This window comes from Micropterus dolomieu, linkage group LG08 (genome assembly GCF_021292245.1).
Source record: "Micropterus dolomieu isolate WLL.071019.BEF.003 ecotype Adirondacks linkage group LG08, ASM2129224v1, whole genome shotgun sequence".
Classification (NCBI taxonomy): domain Eukaryota; kingdom Metazoa; phylum Chordata; class Actinopteri; order Centrarchiformes; family Centrarchidae; genus Micropterus; species Micropterus dolomieu.
In genome coordinates, this window is record NC_060157.1 from 25173469 (window position 1) to 25192818 (window position 19350).

Sequence of the window (19350 nt, forward strand, 5' to 3'; positions counted from 1 at the left end):
ACAATTCTAGTCTTTATTTGTAGACATACTGTATGCATGCAGTATGTATGTATATCACAGAAATATCAATATATGTGTCTCAGAAACCTCCTGCCACCATGTCTGTATATGAAGCAACCCCACATGGGGTCCTGAGAATCTAACATAACATATCATGGTGTAAAATAATTGATAGTCTGTTGACGATACTATCAGTTGGATAGGCTCAAATAAACTGTGATAGAGCCTTGTGTTAAAGCTGCAGGAGGTAATTTTTATGAAGCTATAAATAAACTTTAAATAAATTGTGAAGGTGGATGTGGTGCATGGTTTCCTACCTTGTACAGACTCTCCTCAGGGACCTGCTCTCTGACAGGGGCGTAGTCCCGCTGTAGGTCTAATACAAATCCCAGCAGCCCACACTCAGTCTTGTTGCCCACCTGCTTAGCCAGACCCCCCTCCACATCAGGCGGCTGACAAAGAGTAAGATTGAAGCAGATTAGAGAGGGCGGTGAGAAAGTCGGAGAGAAAGACAGAGAAGGAGACAAGAGATGGACGAGGAAAGAAAAAACGAAAAAGAGTGACATTAAAACGAAGGCACAAACACCAACTAACATTAACTAAGGACTACTGAAGAGTCTGCAAAAGAGAGAATAAATGTAGAAAATGATTTTGTGCCAAACAATGGCATCTCTGTCTCTGTGCATGACTCACTAAGATCTTGGAGGTGTAGGCGCTGTTGATGGCGATAGCATTGACTAATAGATCCAGTGTCCGGGGGTTTATCTGTCCAGGGTCCGGGACCACACGGTGGTGCACATCACCTGGGTAACAACAATCTAACTTTAATACATATCAATTACAATCTCTGTACAGTCAACCAACATGCTATCTCCATCTGCTGTCGTAAATCAAACAATATGTTTGATAACAAGAACCATGACAAAATGTCAGCGAATTAAAACTAAACAATACTGTGAAAGGCAGATAAATGGACAAATGAACCAATTACTGTTGCAAAGTCTTAATCAAGTTCCTAACAGAAAGTACTCTCGGCACTCCACCTTCTACATCTTTCTTTAGATGTTAAAAAGAATAAAATATTACTACGTTATCTTTTAGCTTCTCCCCTCAAACTGTATTTTAGTTTCTGAATAATTCGCTGCTCTGCAGTGGAGAGAATAGGTAGTGTGAAACTGGATTTACTAAGGAGAGTCAGCCTGTTGTATTACTGTAGGGCAAAGTGACACAGACAACGTGTGTAAACAAGTCATCAAACCTCACAACTGACAAGGCGACCTGTACCGTGGTAACTACACATCAAATATGGCAACAGCCGAGGCCCTAAAATACTTGGAAGACATGGAAATAAAAAATTGTTGGACAAAAAATTCGACTGAAATTACACAGATGAAAAGTAACAAAAATCTAATGTATAAAATGTTATTTTGCTCGGCTGGATCAGACTGTTGTTGTATCAGCAGTTCTCTCAACTCTACTTAAAGTGACTAACCTTTCCACCGCTCTCCCAGTTTTTAATATGGTGATTTTGATGTTTATTGCTTATTTCTCTCATTTTGTTTGTTTGAAAACCTAATGTGAAAATGTATAGTAGTTAATGTATATTGCCTGGATTTTATGTTTTCATTTTGTGATAGATGGTGAATTACAGGCAGCATGAAAGATCAATACGTGCTGGTTGAATTGTATTTTATTATTAGTTATGAAGTTTTGCTCTTCACTCACCTATGAAACTCTGCACCACAGTCATGCGGTTGGTGGTGAGGGTTCCGGTCTTGTCGGAACAGATGGCCGTGGCGTTGCCCATTGTCTCGCACGCATCCAGGTGGCGCACAAGGTTGTTGTCCTTCATCATTTTCTACATATGAGATAGTGATGGAGAGCAGAGGGATGTGTGAGTGGGAGGATGGGAGTGAATGATGATGGATAGAGGGAAGGCAGAAGGACAGAGGCAGAGAGAAATGGATTGATGGAGGGAGGGAGGGAGGGAAAATTCAGTAACTGTTCACATAAATTAAAATTTCAAGATATTTTTGAAAGAAACATTACAGTGAATACAACCTGATGGTTATTTGCACAATCTTTATGTCTTTAGCTTAACATACAGACTGGAAACAAGAAACAGCTAGCATTGCTCTGTCAAAAGGTGACAAAATTTGCCTAACTGATTAACACCTTATATATTCAAATTGTCTAATTTATACAAAATCTAAAGTGACTTCCTGGAGTCTCCACTGGTTACTTGGCAATCTCACAGTGATGAGAAGGAAGTCACTGCGGCTGGCACAAATTGAAGATGTAAGTTTTTCTACAGATTAAACAAAGCGTTCATATCTGAGTTTTAAACCTGCTGGTGTGTGAATTTAGTTACCTTTGGACAGAGCCAGACAAGCTGTTTCCCCCTGTTTCAAGTCTTCCTGCTAAGCTAAGGTAACAGGCTTCCAGGTTTTAGCTGCATACTGATTGGACAGACATGAGAGTGGAAGCCATCTTCTCATCTAATTCTTGGCAAGAAAACAACCAAGTGCATCTGCCAAAATATTTCAAACTATCGCTTGAATTTCTGGATTAGGATTTTGAAGATGAGGGGAACATGCCACCCCCCCACCATCCCCAGTGGAAATGACACCACTGACTGGAATATACTTTGAACAGACTGACAGTTCACTACTCACATCCTCCGGACCTGCTTTTACAACATCTATATTAGCCAAATCTTTTTATTACACATCTCCTTCACCAGGTTTGTCCAATGTGGTCACTGTCACATTAGTTAAAAAGCCAACAGCTCATTAAACTGGATGGGTGGATGTACCTTGACGGAGTAAGCCAGAGAGATGGTGACGGCGAGAGGTAAGCCCTCTGGGACAGCCACTACCAGCACAGTGACTCCAATGATGAAGAACTTGACAAAGTACTGGACGTAAATCGGAGTGCACTCTGTCAACCACGTGCGACCTGCAACACACACCGCACTACATCTTAAGGCCAAACAAATAGTCCACTCTTAAGAGTGAGTCATGAGAGTGTAAGTCAACGGGAGTGCCAGGAAGTGAAAAGGGAGCATTCTGAGATAGTTGGGAAGTTGTATACACACAGACCTTCAACGACAAACGTGTTGATGACAAAGTACAGCACCAGAATGATGACGGTGATGGCTGACATCACCAAACCTGTGGGGAGATTAAAGAAGGGACAGTTCATCAGTGTGTCCCTCACTCAGTCCGACTTCATTCAATATCTCTGCTTTCATTTTAGGGCTGACTTAATGCATCCCAGTGAATGAAGACAGTGCTTCATTATTCACTTCACTCCTGTACCTGTGTGATCACTTGAGAATAATCATCTTTTGCACGTCTGTCTGTTGTTGAGCGGTAAAAGAAACTATGACTCTTCGCACCTTACGTGCAAAGCTTCACACAACTCCCACAATTAATTTCTCATATTGAGAAAGAACTTTGCGATACGTCATTATCACAAAGCGCTCTGCGGGACAGACGGCTACAGAATCTACTCCATGTGTTCATTTTAGTGTAGAAAGTTGCTAAACTAGACCAGATTAGGTATGACAGTTCTTTACCCGCTTTGCCAATCTGAACAGCCAGTTTGGTGAGCTTGCCCTGCAACACACTCTTCTCTTTCTTGGGAACGCTGGTCTTCTTCTTCTCTCTGTCCTCTACCTCCCCTCCCTCTGCACTTTTCAGGGGCTGCATCTCCATGGCAACACCCCCGTCCTGCTTCTTGGCTGAAACACGCACACACACACACACACACACACACAAAAAAGAGATACACTCTCTTAAGCACTGCGCTTGCAGATGACGTAAGCTCATCCCACATCCCAATCAAGCTTTGCAAACACATGCACACGTGTCCTGAGCTTCTACCTTTGTTCTGATTGTTCTCCACAGCTCCATCAGGTTGTTTTCCTGTGAGTTTAACAGAGGCGCATACAAAGAGAAGGGAACAGAAAGACAGACAGTACAATGATTAAGCAGTGTTTGCATGTGTGCATATTCATAGTCACCCAGAGTTCAAATTTCTGATCTTAGGACAGCCAAAGACACAGAAAACCACAAAGAAACAATACTTAAGGGAAGAGTAATAAAGGTACACACATCGTCAGACACCGGGTAGGGAGACTGAGAGACATTTTATATGTTTAAGTCCATCATAAGTCACTTTCACTGCACCGTGTAATGGGGTCCATTTATTGGCTGAGGAAAGGAGCGGGGCAAGGCAGACAACTTTATGCTCACATACCATTGGTGACTGTGCTGTAACTGGCATCTGCAGAGATGAGCAACTGAGTACTGTCCTCTGTTTAGGGAATGTGTGAGGAAGGAAGGTTTTGAGAGGATTTGGCAAAAAGGGAAAACGAAAGAGAGCAAAAAGGGAAGAATAAAAAACTCAAGTAGTAAACGTGTTTGTACGCACGACTGTCCTAGTAGAATGTTTGTAGATGTAGAATGAAAAAAAAAAGAACATAATCTTAAAATGAGAGACAGATCAAAGAGAAACGCAAACAGCCTCACAGCAAACTCACATTACATGAGGAAAAACTAACAAGTTATGGCATTTGTAGAAGTCTTATGAATAATGTATTAGCTCCAGTAAATGACTGAACGATCCAGCCCACAGACGCTGCTGCAATATATAGTGCGCAACAGAGACTTGCAAACACAATGAGGACAACAAGTGATAAAGAGTATTTTTTCATAAAATAAGCATCAATAGCTAATTTGTTGCTTTCCATTTCTGCATTCCAGGATGGCTTTTCAAGATGCCACAACTACTACGCACATTCCCATGCAGAAGTGAGGACTGCAGTGGTAGAGGCATGGATGAGTGCACTGGTAATGATATTAACCTTAAGTGCTTCTGAAAGTATGTGTAGCCTCTGTTGTTGTCTGCAGCTCTGCTCTGGCTGCAGGGCCCTTCCAAAACAAATTTCAGCATAGACTAATGCTTCATGAGTTGACCAACCAACACTCTTCCCTGAATCTCCCCGGCTCCCTCGCTCTCCCCTGCTCTTTCAATAATTGATTCAATCTGCAGACTCTCTCTCTCAGATTAAGGTGGGGTGGGAGGAACAGGGGAGAGCAAAGGGAAAGATGGGAAAGTGAAAGAGGAGCACAGGAGTGGGGTAAACAAGAGACCAAGTGAGAGAAATAGAGAACAGAGGGTAGGCAGAGAGAGGGGGCACGAGAACGTGAGACAGTGAGAGAGAAAGAGGGAGTGGAGAGAGGGATGGAGAGGATGTGGGCTAAATAATCGATGAGGTTAAACTGGTGTGTTTCCTGTTGAAGCTCTTATCTGAAATCAGTTAGGCACACGACTAACTCTACACACTCACGCTTACATACACTGCTGCTTAAGTGTCAGCATGGATGGTTTATTAGAAAATGGGGCCCTGGGCACAGACATGTAATAGCCCCCCTCTCTTGTTGATTGTTTTGGCTTCTTTGTGGTCATTTTTCATCTCTTTGTTGTCCTTTTGCGTCTCCTTGTAGCCATTTTGTGTCTCTGGGTTGTTTTTTGTCTCTTTATATTAGTTTTGAATCTCTGTAGTCTTTTTGTTTGTGCTGCATATCTCTGTGGTCATTTTATGTCTATGTGTTCGTTTTGTGTCACTGTGGTCATTTTGAATCACTTTGCATGGTCGTTTTGAGTCTATTTGTGATAACGATGTTTCTTTTTGTTTTAATATGAGTGACTTTCCAACAAGTCACTTTAAACAGAGCCCAGGTGCCCCTGACCCCATTGGCCCATTCAGTAATTTATCCATGTGCGTGAGTTTTGATTGTATCATTTTACGTCCTTTACTAGTTTGCATATTTCAGGAAGAAAACCATTTGTGCTTCTAATGTATCACTAAATATTACATAAAACTACTAAAAAGCTGCAGTATATCTTCAACAAAAATATCTCTCATGACAGTCCGAAACACAATCCTGTAAATTCAGTGTCTCTCTGCTAGGTCCTCTACTTCACTTACCTTTCTTCTCCTTCCCATCTTCCTCCATCTCTCCAGCACCCAGCAGGGTGAAGATGATGCCCGTCTGCGAGTTGACACCCACAGCTGTCACCAGCATCCTGCCTGAGCCCTCCATCACATGGGTACCTCAATGTCCAAAAAGAGAACTTGTTTAGATACAATTAGCAGCAGACCCCAAGTGGGCATAGATTTTAGCCAACACATTTGTGTTCTTTCACGTATTTAAATAATTCTATTTATTCATTTAATTCTATTTTTCTGTGTTTGACTGGTTGAAGCTCCCTGCATCAAATGGTGCTCAGCACATATGGGTTTCCAACTACAGACAATCAAGACAATCACATGACAAAGAAACAAAGAGACCATTTCTAAAGGTCCAATTTACATGACAAACATTTTCTGTTATGAAGGATACAGAGTACTACTTAACCAGCATGCATTATTCATTAATAATTAATATGAACTCCTATGGCATTAAGCATTGTCTTTAACAGTTGTCTTAGAACATTTACTATGGAAATAGATCGTGACCATTTATCCTAATAAGGCTATGGACTGAGATACGCATATATTTCATAACAAAAATGTGTCTATACCATGATAAGAATATTTTGTCCTCCAAGTACTACCAGCAGGGTAGCAGAGAGAAAAAATCAAAGATGTGATAGCAAACCTGAGAGCAGCATGGGGTCCTTATCCACAGACTTGCGTACGTGGTCAGACTCTCCTGTAAGAGAGCTCTCGTCTATCTTCAGGTCGTTGCCTTGGACCAAGATACCATCAGCTGGCAGAAGGTCCCCTGAACACAGACGTGCATACAGACGTTGTGGTTCATGTCAGTGCAAGGGTGCCTAACAGGGACATTTATGTATCAGTATCTCTTTAGTTACACAAACTACTATATGTTACAGAGATAAGCAGTACAGGAATAGTCGACATTGTGGGGAAAAGATTATGCAAGACTGGGAGCAGAAATTTAAAAAAAAAACCTACCAATTATTAAAGGACATGTAGTATGTATGCTTTGACAGTTTTGAGTCAATGGTGAAAAGAGAACTGAGATGAAAAGGGTTTCCATGAACACTCAATTCACTTTAAGAAATTCAATTCAGATTGGCGGAGTTTGTGTCTGAGAATTTTAGTGAAATACTTTTTTAGCTTTGCTGTCTTTTGAGTCTTTCACTGCAGGTCAGTTTTGCTTCCTTTGTGATGATTGTTTCTTATTTTTTAGCTACTCTATAGTGTGTACAATTAATCATTCAACCTGACATATTAATTGATTAATCGATAATGAAAACATTTGTATGTTGCTACTCTTTTATCCAATAAGCATGTGTTGGTCTCCTTACCGTATTTGACCTGGGCCATGTCCCCCACCACCATGTCAGACACGGGGATCTGGATGACATTTCCTTTCCGCACGACAGTGAACTTCTGTTCTTGTTCAATCCGACTCTGTAGACCCCGGAACTGCTTCTCTTTGGACCAGTCGTTAAACGCCGTCACCAGGACGACACACACGACAGACAGCAGGATGGCCGCACCCTCAATCCAGCCGGTGTCGCCCTCGCCTTCATCCTCTCCTCCCACCGCCACGTTCCCACATGCTGGGAGAGGGGAATGGAGGGATGGTTGATTAGATAAGTACACAGCTGTAGACATGATATCGCAGCTGGACCAAATAGTATTTAACCTGCCTGAAACACCAGCTGGTTGGTGGTATGGCTAGTTTGGGAGAGGTTCATTTTCTTTGCTATTAGTTATCAAATGTAAGATGGAAAGCTGTGTGATCCAAATGTAAATAAACTCAAGAGTTGATTAGTTTATCATCATGTAATTTATTACAATTCACAGATGAAAAAAGGTTCATGTCTTACAGAACATGAGTATAAATGCTCATGTTGCATCACTCTACTTAAAGAAACAGGAACAAAGAAATATGTAGATTCATAAACACATCTACAAAAAACTCCGCTTTATGAGACAAGGAAGGATTTGTTGATGGAAGAGCCTGATACATACATGCAGTGATATTCAGCTCAGCTGAATCATTTACTTTGGTAAAACTTCTTCTATACCTGTCAACCCTCCTGTTTTTCCCAGGATGATCACGTATTTTAGAATTCTCTCCCACTGTCCTCCCGTTGAAATATTTTCCTGTAAGTCCACAGTATTTTTTACCTTTCTAAAAATAAAAAAAGCCACTGGGCGTATTTGATATGTTATCTACATTCCCCTCCGTTATTGCAGGTGGCAGTATGTTGCTGTAACACCTAGTGACGGGAAGTCATTCACTCAAGCGGCACCTGCCAATAAAACAAGAAGAAGAAGGGGAAGAGCGGTTGAATAGGAACAGCAGCCAGGGGACTGGATGAACATGAGAGGGATGGAGTGCCGGCCAAATAGGCTAAAGTATCTCACAAATGGGAGGAATTTCTCTCACTCACCCTACCACTCCCTTCCATTTTCATAATCACTCTCTTCTACAAATTGTCTCACTTAACCACTAACCTCTGAAAATCACAACTGAAGCATAATGTGTATATGATGCATATCCTCATTCTAGTATCTAATTCATAAACAAACGTGTAAGAGCTGAATTTATATGCCCTTTATTGTTTTCACTTTTCACATTTACATAATGCAGGGATGTACAGCATTTCACTTTCAACCAGGTCCCACATTCAGACCACGTCACTTACTTAATGTAGGAATTACTTGACCCAATCATTGTTGCACTGCTATTTTAAATGAGGTGGTTGCGTAGTGATGATTTAAGGATTCACTGTGTGTACCTTTGTCTAAATGTAAGTGTTATGTGGACATGAGTATGGGGCAAAAAATTTCATTATTTTCATATCCCCATGTTTACAGGTGTGCTACAGGAAAGCTTCAAAGGGAGGTAACAGATATTTGATGTATAACTCCACTTTCACACTTTATTTACTACTATTACCCATGAAACTATATCTTTAAAGAGACTATGTAACTTTAAAAAGAAGCAATAACACTTTCTCCCTCTTGCAAATGAAACTTTTAATTCAGATGCAATAAAGCACACTGTTGCTCAATTCAATAGGCTCACAGGTTTTACTGCTATACTTGGTCTGATATGACACTGACTAATGTAGCTTCCATTAGTCAGTGTCATATCAGCAAACTTCATGTAGATGTAACTCAAATCAATAATTTATTTTGGCTTCAAATTTGTGCGACTGTTTTACTCATTTTACACTTTGTGACTTTTTATTATTAGCATTTACCATTAACCAAATATTCCCAAATTAAAAGTTCATTAGCGGGTTTTGCTGCTACAGCCTTACTTAGTCTGGTATGAGAACTTACGGAGGCTCAGGTTAGCTAACTTTAATACATATTGCTCTGTAACTGACATTACTGAGTCACTTTGCTAATTTTTAGTCGAGTGTGAAAGTTATTTCTTGGAAATGGTAGTTTGACCAAACTATCTTAACTCAAGGTCCCCTCCGAACAGCAGCTTGTAGTCTTTATCAGCGGATTGGATTTGGATGCATTCTGCTCCTCTTTTGTCAATTCTCTTTTTGTCTCTACTTGTGCTACAGAACCTTCAACACATAAAAGCAACTTGTGGCCACAATGTTGAGCAGCCTTTGCACAGTTTCTGTGACCTCTCCCTTTTCTTTTGCTTTCCCCTTTCTCTTTAAAAAGCCAAAGCTCTTTTGCAACCTCCTAAATTTCTTCCTTTCTTCTCTTGCTAAAACATTTGATTCTTCCATGTTTCTACTGTCCTCTTTAACCAGGATACTGGGCGATACCATGTGCTGATCAGGATTTGTCTTCTTCCTCCTCTATGTCTCTCCACTATTTCTCTCCATCTATCATATTCACTCTTTTTCACATAGAACCTCACCCCTAAAACATTTGGTCTTACTGCATGCCTTCTTCTGACCGTCCCAAACTATCCGCCCCACTCCACCTGCCCCTCTCCTTACATTCGGAGTCCCCTCCTGGAGGCTGGTAGAAAGAGAGGCCGAGGGAGATGATGGCAGCGGCCTCCAAGATGATGAGAGTGACGTCCTGTAAGGCCTCCCACACGAGCTCCAGGAAAGTCTTGGCCTTCTTCGGGGGGATGAAGTTATGGCCGAACGTTTGGTACCGACGCTCCATGTCTGCCGGGTCCCCACTGAGACCTGAGAGATGGTGGAGACGGAGGAAGAGATAAAAAGAAAGACATAGGGAGGAAAACGAGGGGTTAAAATAAGAAAGGTTGAGATCTTTCTGTAAAAAGATTCAAATCACTTAAAGCGAAATTCACATGGCAGGAATGATCAAAACAAAACACGTCTGCACACACAGAGACACATTCAGTCACTTTCATGCTGTTTTAAATAAAATGTAATTTCAGAGAGAATTATGAGTAAGTACCCGTTTGAATGGTTCCAGGTTCACTTTCATTCATAAAAGATTAAAATTCCATATAGCACTATTTAGCAGGTATAGTTTATCACCAGGACACACAAAGCCAGTAGAAATTCACACTGCAACACAGATGCAAAATAAATATTCTCAAAAAAGCCAAAACCTACAAGACAAACTTTCTCTACCCAGTAAAATAGTTCAAAACAAACAAAACACAGTAGAATCTGTGAATTTTGGCTCTGAGTTTACTTTACTCATCTCCAGCCTCCCTGCAACGTCTCCATCCTCACCCTCCTCTTGATTGATTCAGTTTCCATGGTGACCAGGATATCAGGTCCAGGGCTTCCTGTCTCTAACAGGTTTCTGCCCAGCAACAGGTGATGTCATTCCTCCAGCGTGCTAGGTTTGGAGCAGAGCTTTTATTTATTTTATTTTTTATTTTTTTACTGATTAGCCGCAGGGGAGGGGGAACTTTGTATGCTGTGGCTGGCCCAGAACGGTGACTATCTTTGCGTCCGCTTGCCTGTGTGTGTGTGTGTGTGTGTGTGTGTGTGTGTGTGTGTGTGTGTGTGTGTTTGCGTGGAGACATCCTAGTCCAATGTGCTTGCTGCAGGGAGTCATATGTTGCTCCCAGTGATGCCGAAGAGTTGTGTAGCAATATGACGCTCAACAGGGTTCAGGCCAAGGCAGGAAGAGACAGAAACAGAGAGAGAGGAAACAGGTGACCTTATGCTGAGTAATCGCAGCGAGCTGTATACTCCTTCCATTAGTCCATCCTTCCCTTTCTCAGCCATCCCTCCTTTCTTCCCTTCCTCCTCATCCTCTTCCACAGCCTCTCTCGTTGGCTCTCCTCCTCCTCTCTTTTTCTCCCTCTCTCAATCTCCCCTTGATGTGTCCTTGACAATGCGGCAAGCTGTTCTAGCTTCCCCCCCATCACCACACACACACACACACACACACACACACACTCTTCCTCTCACTCCCTCTTTCTCATCGTTTCTCGTCCTCCTCTTTTCTGTCTATTCAATGTGGATATAATGGTCTCATACTGCAGTGCTGTGGTATCCATATCTGTGTTTGTGTGTGCGAGACAGAGAGAGAAAGATCCCATTCTGTATTGGTTTAACCCTCACTCTGCTCTGTGTATCACATTACAGATGATGCTCAGCATCATAATATATACGCCTGTGGTACATCTACCCCGGTGTGTGTGTCATACATATTTGTGTAGTATGTACTTCTGTTGGCACGAGTATTTCTCAAGTGTATACATTTCCCATGTATCTATCTGATCTGCCAATTCATGTTCCTCCTCTGTGATTAGTTGTACTGTAATCATAATAAGCAGAGGCAGCAGCTTTTGTTGTACTGTCAAACGCCTCAGATCTGGAGCAGAAAATCTCTTGAGCTGTGAGATCGAAACATCAGCCGGAAGTTTGAGCAGTTCAAGTAATGACATTGGATTTCCATAAGGTGGGAAACATCTTTCTGCTTCTGTGTTTGCACTTTGGCTGGTTTGTCACAGCAGATGACAGCATATGTAATTTGTGAAAGTCACAGTGCAGCTCAGTCCAAGTGTGTGCAAGGCAGCAGCATTTGTGCGTGTTGTTTGCCAACTATGCTTTGTAGGGACAACTGCAGATACATGACACGTGTGTGTGTGTGTGTGTGTGTGTGTGTGTGTGTGTGTGTGTGTGTGTGTGTGTGTGTGCGCGCGTGTGCTGGGTTTGTTGGGACCTGCTGCACTGATTCCTGACCAGCTCAAAGTATCAAATTAGCAACACTCAACACAGACTTACTGCAACTCAACACCCACCAACTCTCTCACTTTTTTTCCATCTCTCTCTCACACACACACACACACACACACTCTTCCTCCTCCATTCACCCCTCTCTGTTCCTCACCCTCTCCATCTCACATCTCTCAGTCGTCTTTCTCTCTCTCTCTCTCTTGCCGACTTTCCCAGCCAACTTCTCTCTGCTGTTGTGTTGCTAGGTTACAAACTAGTTGAAGGAGTGGGCGTAGTGTGGTACCACACCCCTGCATGAACACACATGCATGTGCACACACTATAGACACAGACGATCCTACCCTCAGTCGTCATTACAAATCTCTGATTGGCATCCTCAGACGTTAACTTCTTCTTCTCTCACACACAAAAACAACAAGAGTGTGTGTTTTAGTGTGGTATCAATAAAGCTACAGCATTAGTCCAGAAACAATGTGTGTGTGTGTGTGTATTTCTTAAATAACCGGCAGATTAATCGGCAATAAGAATTAACCTTTAGTTGCAGCCGTAATGTGATTAAATGAAAGAATGAAACAGTTGCAGACTTATGCATGAACCCACACTTACAGACACAGTGTCTGCAATCATTACAGGTGTGCTGAGGTTCGAGTCAATCCTTGCACACTTTTACTCCATTCATCCATTTGTTAATTTACTCTAACCGCTTTCCATCCATTCATCCACTATAATCCCGTCATCCATCATTAATCAATTCACCCACCCATGTTCTCCACCAAAAAACTGTCTTCCACAGCCAGGGTTACTCTCCACATGAGTAAAATGTGCTTTCATTTCATTCTGCATCCTTTTGTCTGAGGTGTGTTGTACTGCCGTGAAACTGGTGCATTTTTTAAATAATGCACGAGTAAAATAGAATGAGCGCCGTCTTTGTCAGGTTCTGTGATCAAAACATTTTGTTAGCGAGTTAAAATTTGGCAAATTATTGGTGCCCTTGTGTAATCTGTTTTATTAGTTTGATGATTTGGACAGGCAGCAATATCATTCATGCAGAGGTGTTTGTGTGCGACTCCACAATGTCATCCTTCATTCAACTCCTCTCAATTCATCTCCCTGCTAATCCATCTCCATTCATCCTTTACAAATCTATCCATCCAGCAAGCTAGTAATTGGTTCACCCATTCATGTATCTACTCATCCACCCAACCATTCCTCCATAAGTCTATTTATACAACTTTGCTGTCAACCATTCATCTACCTAGCCATCTACTCCTCCATTATTATTGATTTTTACAAATTCAACCATCCATATGCCTGCTCACCATCAGTGGTGCTGGACTGTAGTCTTTGACAGAGCCCCTCTGTGTCTCCGTAGCTGTCCTGGATCTTCTGCAGGGCGTCGGCCCCTCGGAGCTCCATCAGCTCCCTGAGCTCCTCCACCGTGACCCCGAAGTCCCCCCCTGCATGGCTGCCATCTGCCCTTCCTCCTCCTCCGCTCCCGGCTCGAGTCCCTTTGGGATAAAACTCCACAGCACTGTTTGCCATTTCACCCATCGTGGCTGTTGTTGACATGTCAGTAAGGTTTTTTGTCTGTTTTGGTCCTCCCTTCTCTCCTGTCCTCAACTCAGTTCCACTTTCGTTTGTTTGGTGGAGGGTTGATCATGTAAAAAATTTGCTAATACGTTGATACACTTAAAACCTTTTAAAAAATTTAGGTTAGGGGCATCAAAGGGGCGTTTGTTGTTTGTTTGTTTCTCCTCACTATCTCGGCCTAGCCTCCCACTGCTCCTTTAATTCTCCATAACAGGAGGAGGAGGTTGAGGGGGATCAAGGACAGCGAGCAGGGGCACTTCAGAAGCGTGATATCTGAATGAATCCAGCTTTCTTTTCCTTCGTCTCCTCTGCGACTCCGCTCTTTCCTCGTTTCTGTCCCCCTCCCTCCAGGGTCACGGCCAGTCCATGGACGGACGGACGGACGGACAGACGGGCTGACAGACGTACAGACGGGGATGGAGGGATGATTGAAGGATGGAGAGAGGGGCGAGCGGGGCAAAGGCGGCTGATGAATCAGAGACAGGAAGTGGATCCAGTTCAGAGGTAGCTATTGCTGCACCACCAGGACCTAAGAGAGAGAAAGAAAGAGATAAAACATTACCACTCTGTTCTATTGATCTGCCTCACTGTCATTACATCAAATCATTTCTGAGGCAGAGATGAGGCATGCTGAGACTGGACTCAGTTGTAAAACTTGTTCGTTTGATGCACCATACTTGATCTAAATAAATACACAAGTATGACTTCATGTATACAGTCATGTTTAAAATGGTTACAAACATGATACATTTAATAATCTATAAAAGTAAGATCATTACTGCTATAATCACAGCCCGAAAACAAACTTAAACTTCTGCTTTTCCACACATTTAGCTCTGTAAAGACCTTTGTCTCACTTCATGCAATGTTTAGACCAGCGTTCATTGATTTCTTGACCCTCTTAACCCTCTAACTCGTTAAAAAACTGTAACACAACACTGACATATCATTACTTTATAAAGTGGATATGACTAATCTGTTAGCAAACAGTGTCATATACAAATCCAGTTCACATTAACTAACTTAGTCTGTCCGCTGGTTAGTGCTGGGTAGGCAGCGTACAACAGCTGCAGAGTTCTATGTGTATTCATTATTACAAGGTACACCTTTCCCATTGTCATTTCATCCATTGTTCATATAAAAACACTAATTATATAAGCTTTAAATATTCTCACAGAAGGGGAAAAAAGCATTGGAGAAAGCATTACTCTTAAAGTGCACACAGCGTCTTAGATTGAGTTTTAAACTGTTGTTTCCCACCAAAATTATTTTCAACGAGCTCAGAAAATTCAGAAGGAAAAAAAATAAAGTTGTAACATTTTTCATCTGACATTATTTGTACTGGATATTGTCACATCACCACCACCTTAGAAAAACTGTTCGAGGATGGCTTCATTCTATATTGTTCTTGGTCCGTAGCTCAATACTTTCTGACTTCTCTGATCTGTCTGTGGCTCTCAGCTCCAGAACACCTCATAAATATATCAATGCAGTGATCTGTATATTGTTTGTGAGGTGACCTTGGGTGTTATGAAAGGTGCCATTAAATAAAATGTATTATTATTATATTTATATAATTATATAGTTTCATTTTTAAAAAGGCTCAGACATTTCCTTAAACAGCTGCTCACTGTAGTTTTAATCAGCCATTTCTCAAACAGGAGCAAATTTGTTGGGGACTATTTTCAGCAGCGGATGAATCCACATGTGGTGCTCTAATGAGTATTTGGGGCAGCAGGATGGTGTATGTGGGACCGAGTCAGAATAATCTACAGTGTGTGTTCACAGTGATGAAGGAACATGTCACCCAGTGCTGCAGTGAGGCTCATAGGTGTGTTTTTAATAGATTTTGGACAACAATTGAGCTCTATGGCACAATATATGATGTCTGGTTAACCCAGATACTGTTACTTCAAACCAGGTACGTCCACTTTGACACAAACCACGCCACGCCTGGACACATCCAGACGCCTTGTATGTGCGATTAATTCACGTTCCGTTTGTCCGGCCTAATAAAGGGCTTGTGAGACCTGAAAGTGGGACATTTACTGAAGTGAGCCGCTCTTGTTGAATCCACTGAAAGACAATTTTTATAATCACTAAATTAACATTTTAGCCCACCTCTGGAACTGATTTAATTAAAATAAATCTGACACCAATAGCGTTCAGTGCCGCCTAGTAGAACGGCAACCTGCTTTCCCTCAGCCTCAACGACTAAGACGAAGCCTCATCCCACATGAGCAATTAACACCGCCTGTAACTAAATATTCTCAGCATCACACATGACACAACATACTCTGATTTCCCTATCAGGGCATTTTACAGAACTGAATCTCATCATTAATTCCTCTTCCCTCTGCTCCCTCTTGCATCTTCTCCCTCCTTTTTCTCCTCTCTGCCCTGCCATGCCTCTATCCTGACTGAGAGTGTTAGTTTATGACTGAGTCACCCTGCTCTGCCTTTGAAGCTTCCTCTCGCTCTACATCTTTTCTTATTTGCCTGCTCTCCTGTCTCTCCATTTGTATCTATCTCTCTACTCTATCTATATGAATTCACCTTCCTCTTTTCCCCCTCTCCTGACACCCTCATTTTGTCGCTCTCGCTGTCTATCTGCTTCCTGCTACTGCAATCATTTATTTACTCAGCCAGTCGCACATTTTCTTCTCTTACTCACTGATTCTGTCTGATTTTATAACGCTCATGCCAGAAAAAGCTCTTCTGTTCAGCCTACCAACGAGGCTATTGCGGCTAACTCTGACGGTGTCTGTCTGCTTGTCTCAGAGCTTTGATATGTGCATTGTATGCGTGTGCACATGTGAGCCTGCATAACACAGACTTTGTTACTCGGTTTGTTATGCATTCCTAACTCTTACATACAAACAGACACACACATAAAGATACTGTCCACTTTAGCCACAGGATGCAAGCATCACGGATGTACAGTTAAACAAAGACACTAACACTCCTGCCCAGAGACATCACTTATATGATCTTTGCTGTGACACACGCACAAATGTGTCATACACCACAGCGCTTTCTAAATGAAAGTAAGAGAGAGAAGGAGAGCCAGAGAGAGAGAGAGAGAGAGAGAGAGAGAGAGAGAGGCAGCTGTCCTGGCTGAAAATGTGTTTGAACATGAAAAGAGTCAGACAAAAGGTCACCACAATCCTCAGCAGCCTGCCCATTTATCCTGAATGCTAGCCCTGCTTCTCCGCACACTACCCCTCTGAGGATTGGCGCGATTTGATTGTTTTTTTTTTATTATTTTTCTTCAAGAGAAAGTGGCTACTCTTCTCCCTCGGGTATTTTCTCTTTATCGCGGCAGCAAGAAGGTTGAGAAGTGTACAGAGTGAGCAGGTCCTCACGGGATTTGATTCTAGGCCAGCGGGGCTTTGTATGCCTTATTACTGTGTGTGTGTGTGTGTGTGTGTGTGTGTGTGTGTGTGTGTGTGTGTGTGTGTGTGTGCGTGCGCGCGCGTTGGATGGGGCAACCCATGAACACACACTTGAGTTCATTTGACTAAACATGTATGTGCGCACTTATGTGTTTCTGACTGACTGTGCTCACACTCCTGTTGTGTGTGCATGTGGGAACTTGTCAGTATTTCATCTCCCTGCCTACACTGCTACACTGGCTAGCCTGCGTTCCACCTGTGCACCTGCAGTCCTACTTTCTGACAGGCATCTGAAGGGTCACCTCTGGCAGGGCCCTTATATCTGGGCTGCTGCCTGTCGTCACTGGCTCGGTGCCAGTCACACACTTCTGTAAAGCCCAGTGGGAATAGCACACTTTGAATTCGACACAGTCAGTGGCTGGAGCCATTAAAGGTGGGCCGCCAAGGTATCTGCATTACTGTAGAGCACATTAAAGGAACTGGATGATGCTGACGATGACGAGGAGGATGATGGTGATGGTTTGGGGGGAGGGCATGTGTGGTGTTTTTGGGAAGAAAGAAAGAAAGCAAGCAAGAAAGAAGAAATAGGCTACCTGGTTAAGACTGACCCCTCTGAGGTGTATCCATCTCTCTTACATGTCACACACATGCACAGACACACTCAGTCTCATGTACCTCCCACATGAGACACTATCCACCTCCACTCAAAGCTGCACACACACACTTAATTCTTGCAGTTTCCAGCAAGATTGTGCATTCTGTGCAGAAATGGCTCCATGCAACAGTGTTTCCTACACAAAACGACCTTTCCTGGTCACCTTCAGAAGCTCCCTCTGCTCATCCCCATCCTCAACACATAAGGCAACAGGAGGAGGTCCTGATTAAAGCAGAGAGACTACACTGTAGGCCTACTAAAGAAGAAAGAGAGTGCAGCCTCTGGTGCGCCACTACCCTATGTCCCTCCGCAAGGTTACCGGCCACCGCCGGCCTGCTCTGCCCAACTCACACCCACCCTGCGCCGGCTGACTTGTGAAGGTCCCTCCAGCCAGAGATCATTAGCAGATCAAACCCACACCCCCGCAGCTCAGCGCTGCAGGTGCGACGCGCCGTAACCGAGACACACACCGCAACTGATATCCAGTAGCCAATAGCTTGGTAGCCAACATAACGCCCGGCAAAACCAGGAGGCAAGCGGAAGCCCTTCACCATCTGACACAGGAGGGACGGATGGATGGATGGATGTGTATCATTAGCTCTACACCACACGCGCTCACAAACAAATTCAAGCGTGCACGCGCACACGCATACACACATACTCCCTCATAATGTCACAGCGCTGTTTGCCAGGGTATTATAGTAGTCTATGTCCTACTGTATGGGCTTTTATCACCGCTGTGTAAGGCCTGTGAAGAGAGATGCCACATTAGGCCCCGTTTCACATTCTGCAAGTCTGAAAACCTCCCAACAAGCTACTAACGAACCACAGCGCGAGAAACACATCTTCCCTAATAAAAACTGCGCTCGGGCGCCCGGGGTAAATAACAGTCACGCACGCGGGCACGCACGGACTCACCGACTCACCGTGCAGGCCGAGCTCAAGGACATCAGCATCAGCGCGCGGGCGGGGAGGCAGAATCCCCGTTAATCTGCGTGTGCGTGGAGCGGAGAATGTCCCAAACCGGATGAGAGGAGACAGGGGGGGGACCGGGGCTGCGGCAGCTCCTGGAGTCCGAAGGAGTGGAGGGATGAAAGACGACGACGGTGCTGATGAATATTCCGCTCCGCGCGGTCACCTGACGGTCGGTCGGCGGAGTTCTGCGGCGGTTGAGGGGAGAGAGAGAGAGAGAGAGAGAGAGAGAGAGAGAGAGAGAGCCCGAGAGAGAGAGAGTGAGGATGCGCCGGGTTGAGGGTTTAAACACCTCAGTTGTAGGGAGGGAGGGGGGGCTGTCCGCGCGCCTGGACCAAGTCTAGCTGCTCCCGGTGGAGAGAGCTGCTAATTTGACCGAATTCGGTTAACCGTTAAGGACACTGGGAGAAAAAGAAAAGAAAAAAAGAAAAGAAACGCCGCGTTGAGAGACGCTCATGCGACATCTTTAGAGGAGGAGGAGGAGGAGGAGGAGGGGTTGAGCCTCTGAGAGAGCCCGCGCGCACAGGAGCTTGATCGCAGCATCCGCGAAAAGAACCGAACGCGTGGGGGGGGGGGGGGGGGGGGGGGGGG

The 19350-nt window shown here is 43.6% G+C and overlaps 1 protein-coding gene across 2 annotated transcripts in view; it reads right to left on the minus strand.

Annotated features, from left to right (window-relative positions):
- The window catches only part of atp2b3b (ATPase plasma membrane Ca2+ transporting 3b), a 45191-nt gene extending 26303 nt beyond the window's left edge, over positions 1 to 18888 (minus strand). For both annotated transcript variants that reach the window (XM_046056890.1, XM_046056889.1), the window contains exons 1-13: positions 18714 to 18888; positions 13467 to 14266; positions 9970 to 10167; positions 7348 to 7605; positions 6672 to 6797; positions 5999 to 6124; positions 3888 to 3929; positions 3581 to 3745; positions 3102 to 3173; positions 2816 to 2958; positions 1726 to 1858; positions 694 to 803; positions 318 to 452 (exon numbers count right to left, since the gene is read on the minus strand). In XM_046056890.1, the coding sequence (XP_045912846.1) occupies positions 318 to 452; positions 694 to 803; positions 1726 to 1858; positions 2816 to 2958; positions 3102 to 3173; positions 3581 to 3745; positions 3888 to 3929; positions 5999 to 6124; positions 6672 to 6797; positions 7348 to 7605; positions 9970 to 10167; positions 13467 to 13716 (1758 nt within the window). In that variant the 5' untranslated portion in view covers positions 13717 to 14266; positions 18714 to 18888. The remainder of the gene's footprint in view (positions 1 to 317; positions 453 to 693; positions 804 to 1725; positions 1859 to 2815; positions 2959 to 3101; positions 3174 to 3580; positions 3746 to 3887; positions 3930 to 5998; positions 6125 to 6671; positions 6798 to 7347; positions 7606 to 9969; positions 10168 to 13466; positions 14267 to 18713) is intronic.
- Between the last annotated feature and the right edge of the window lie 462 nt (positions 18889 to 19350).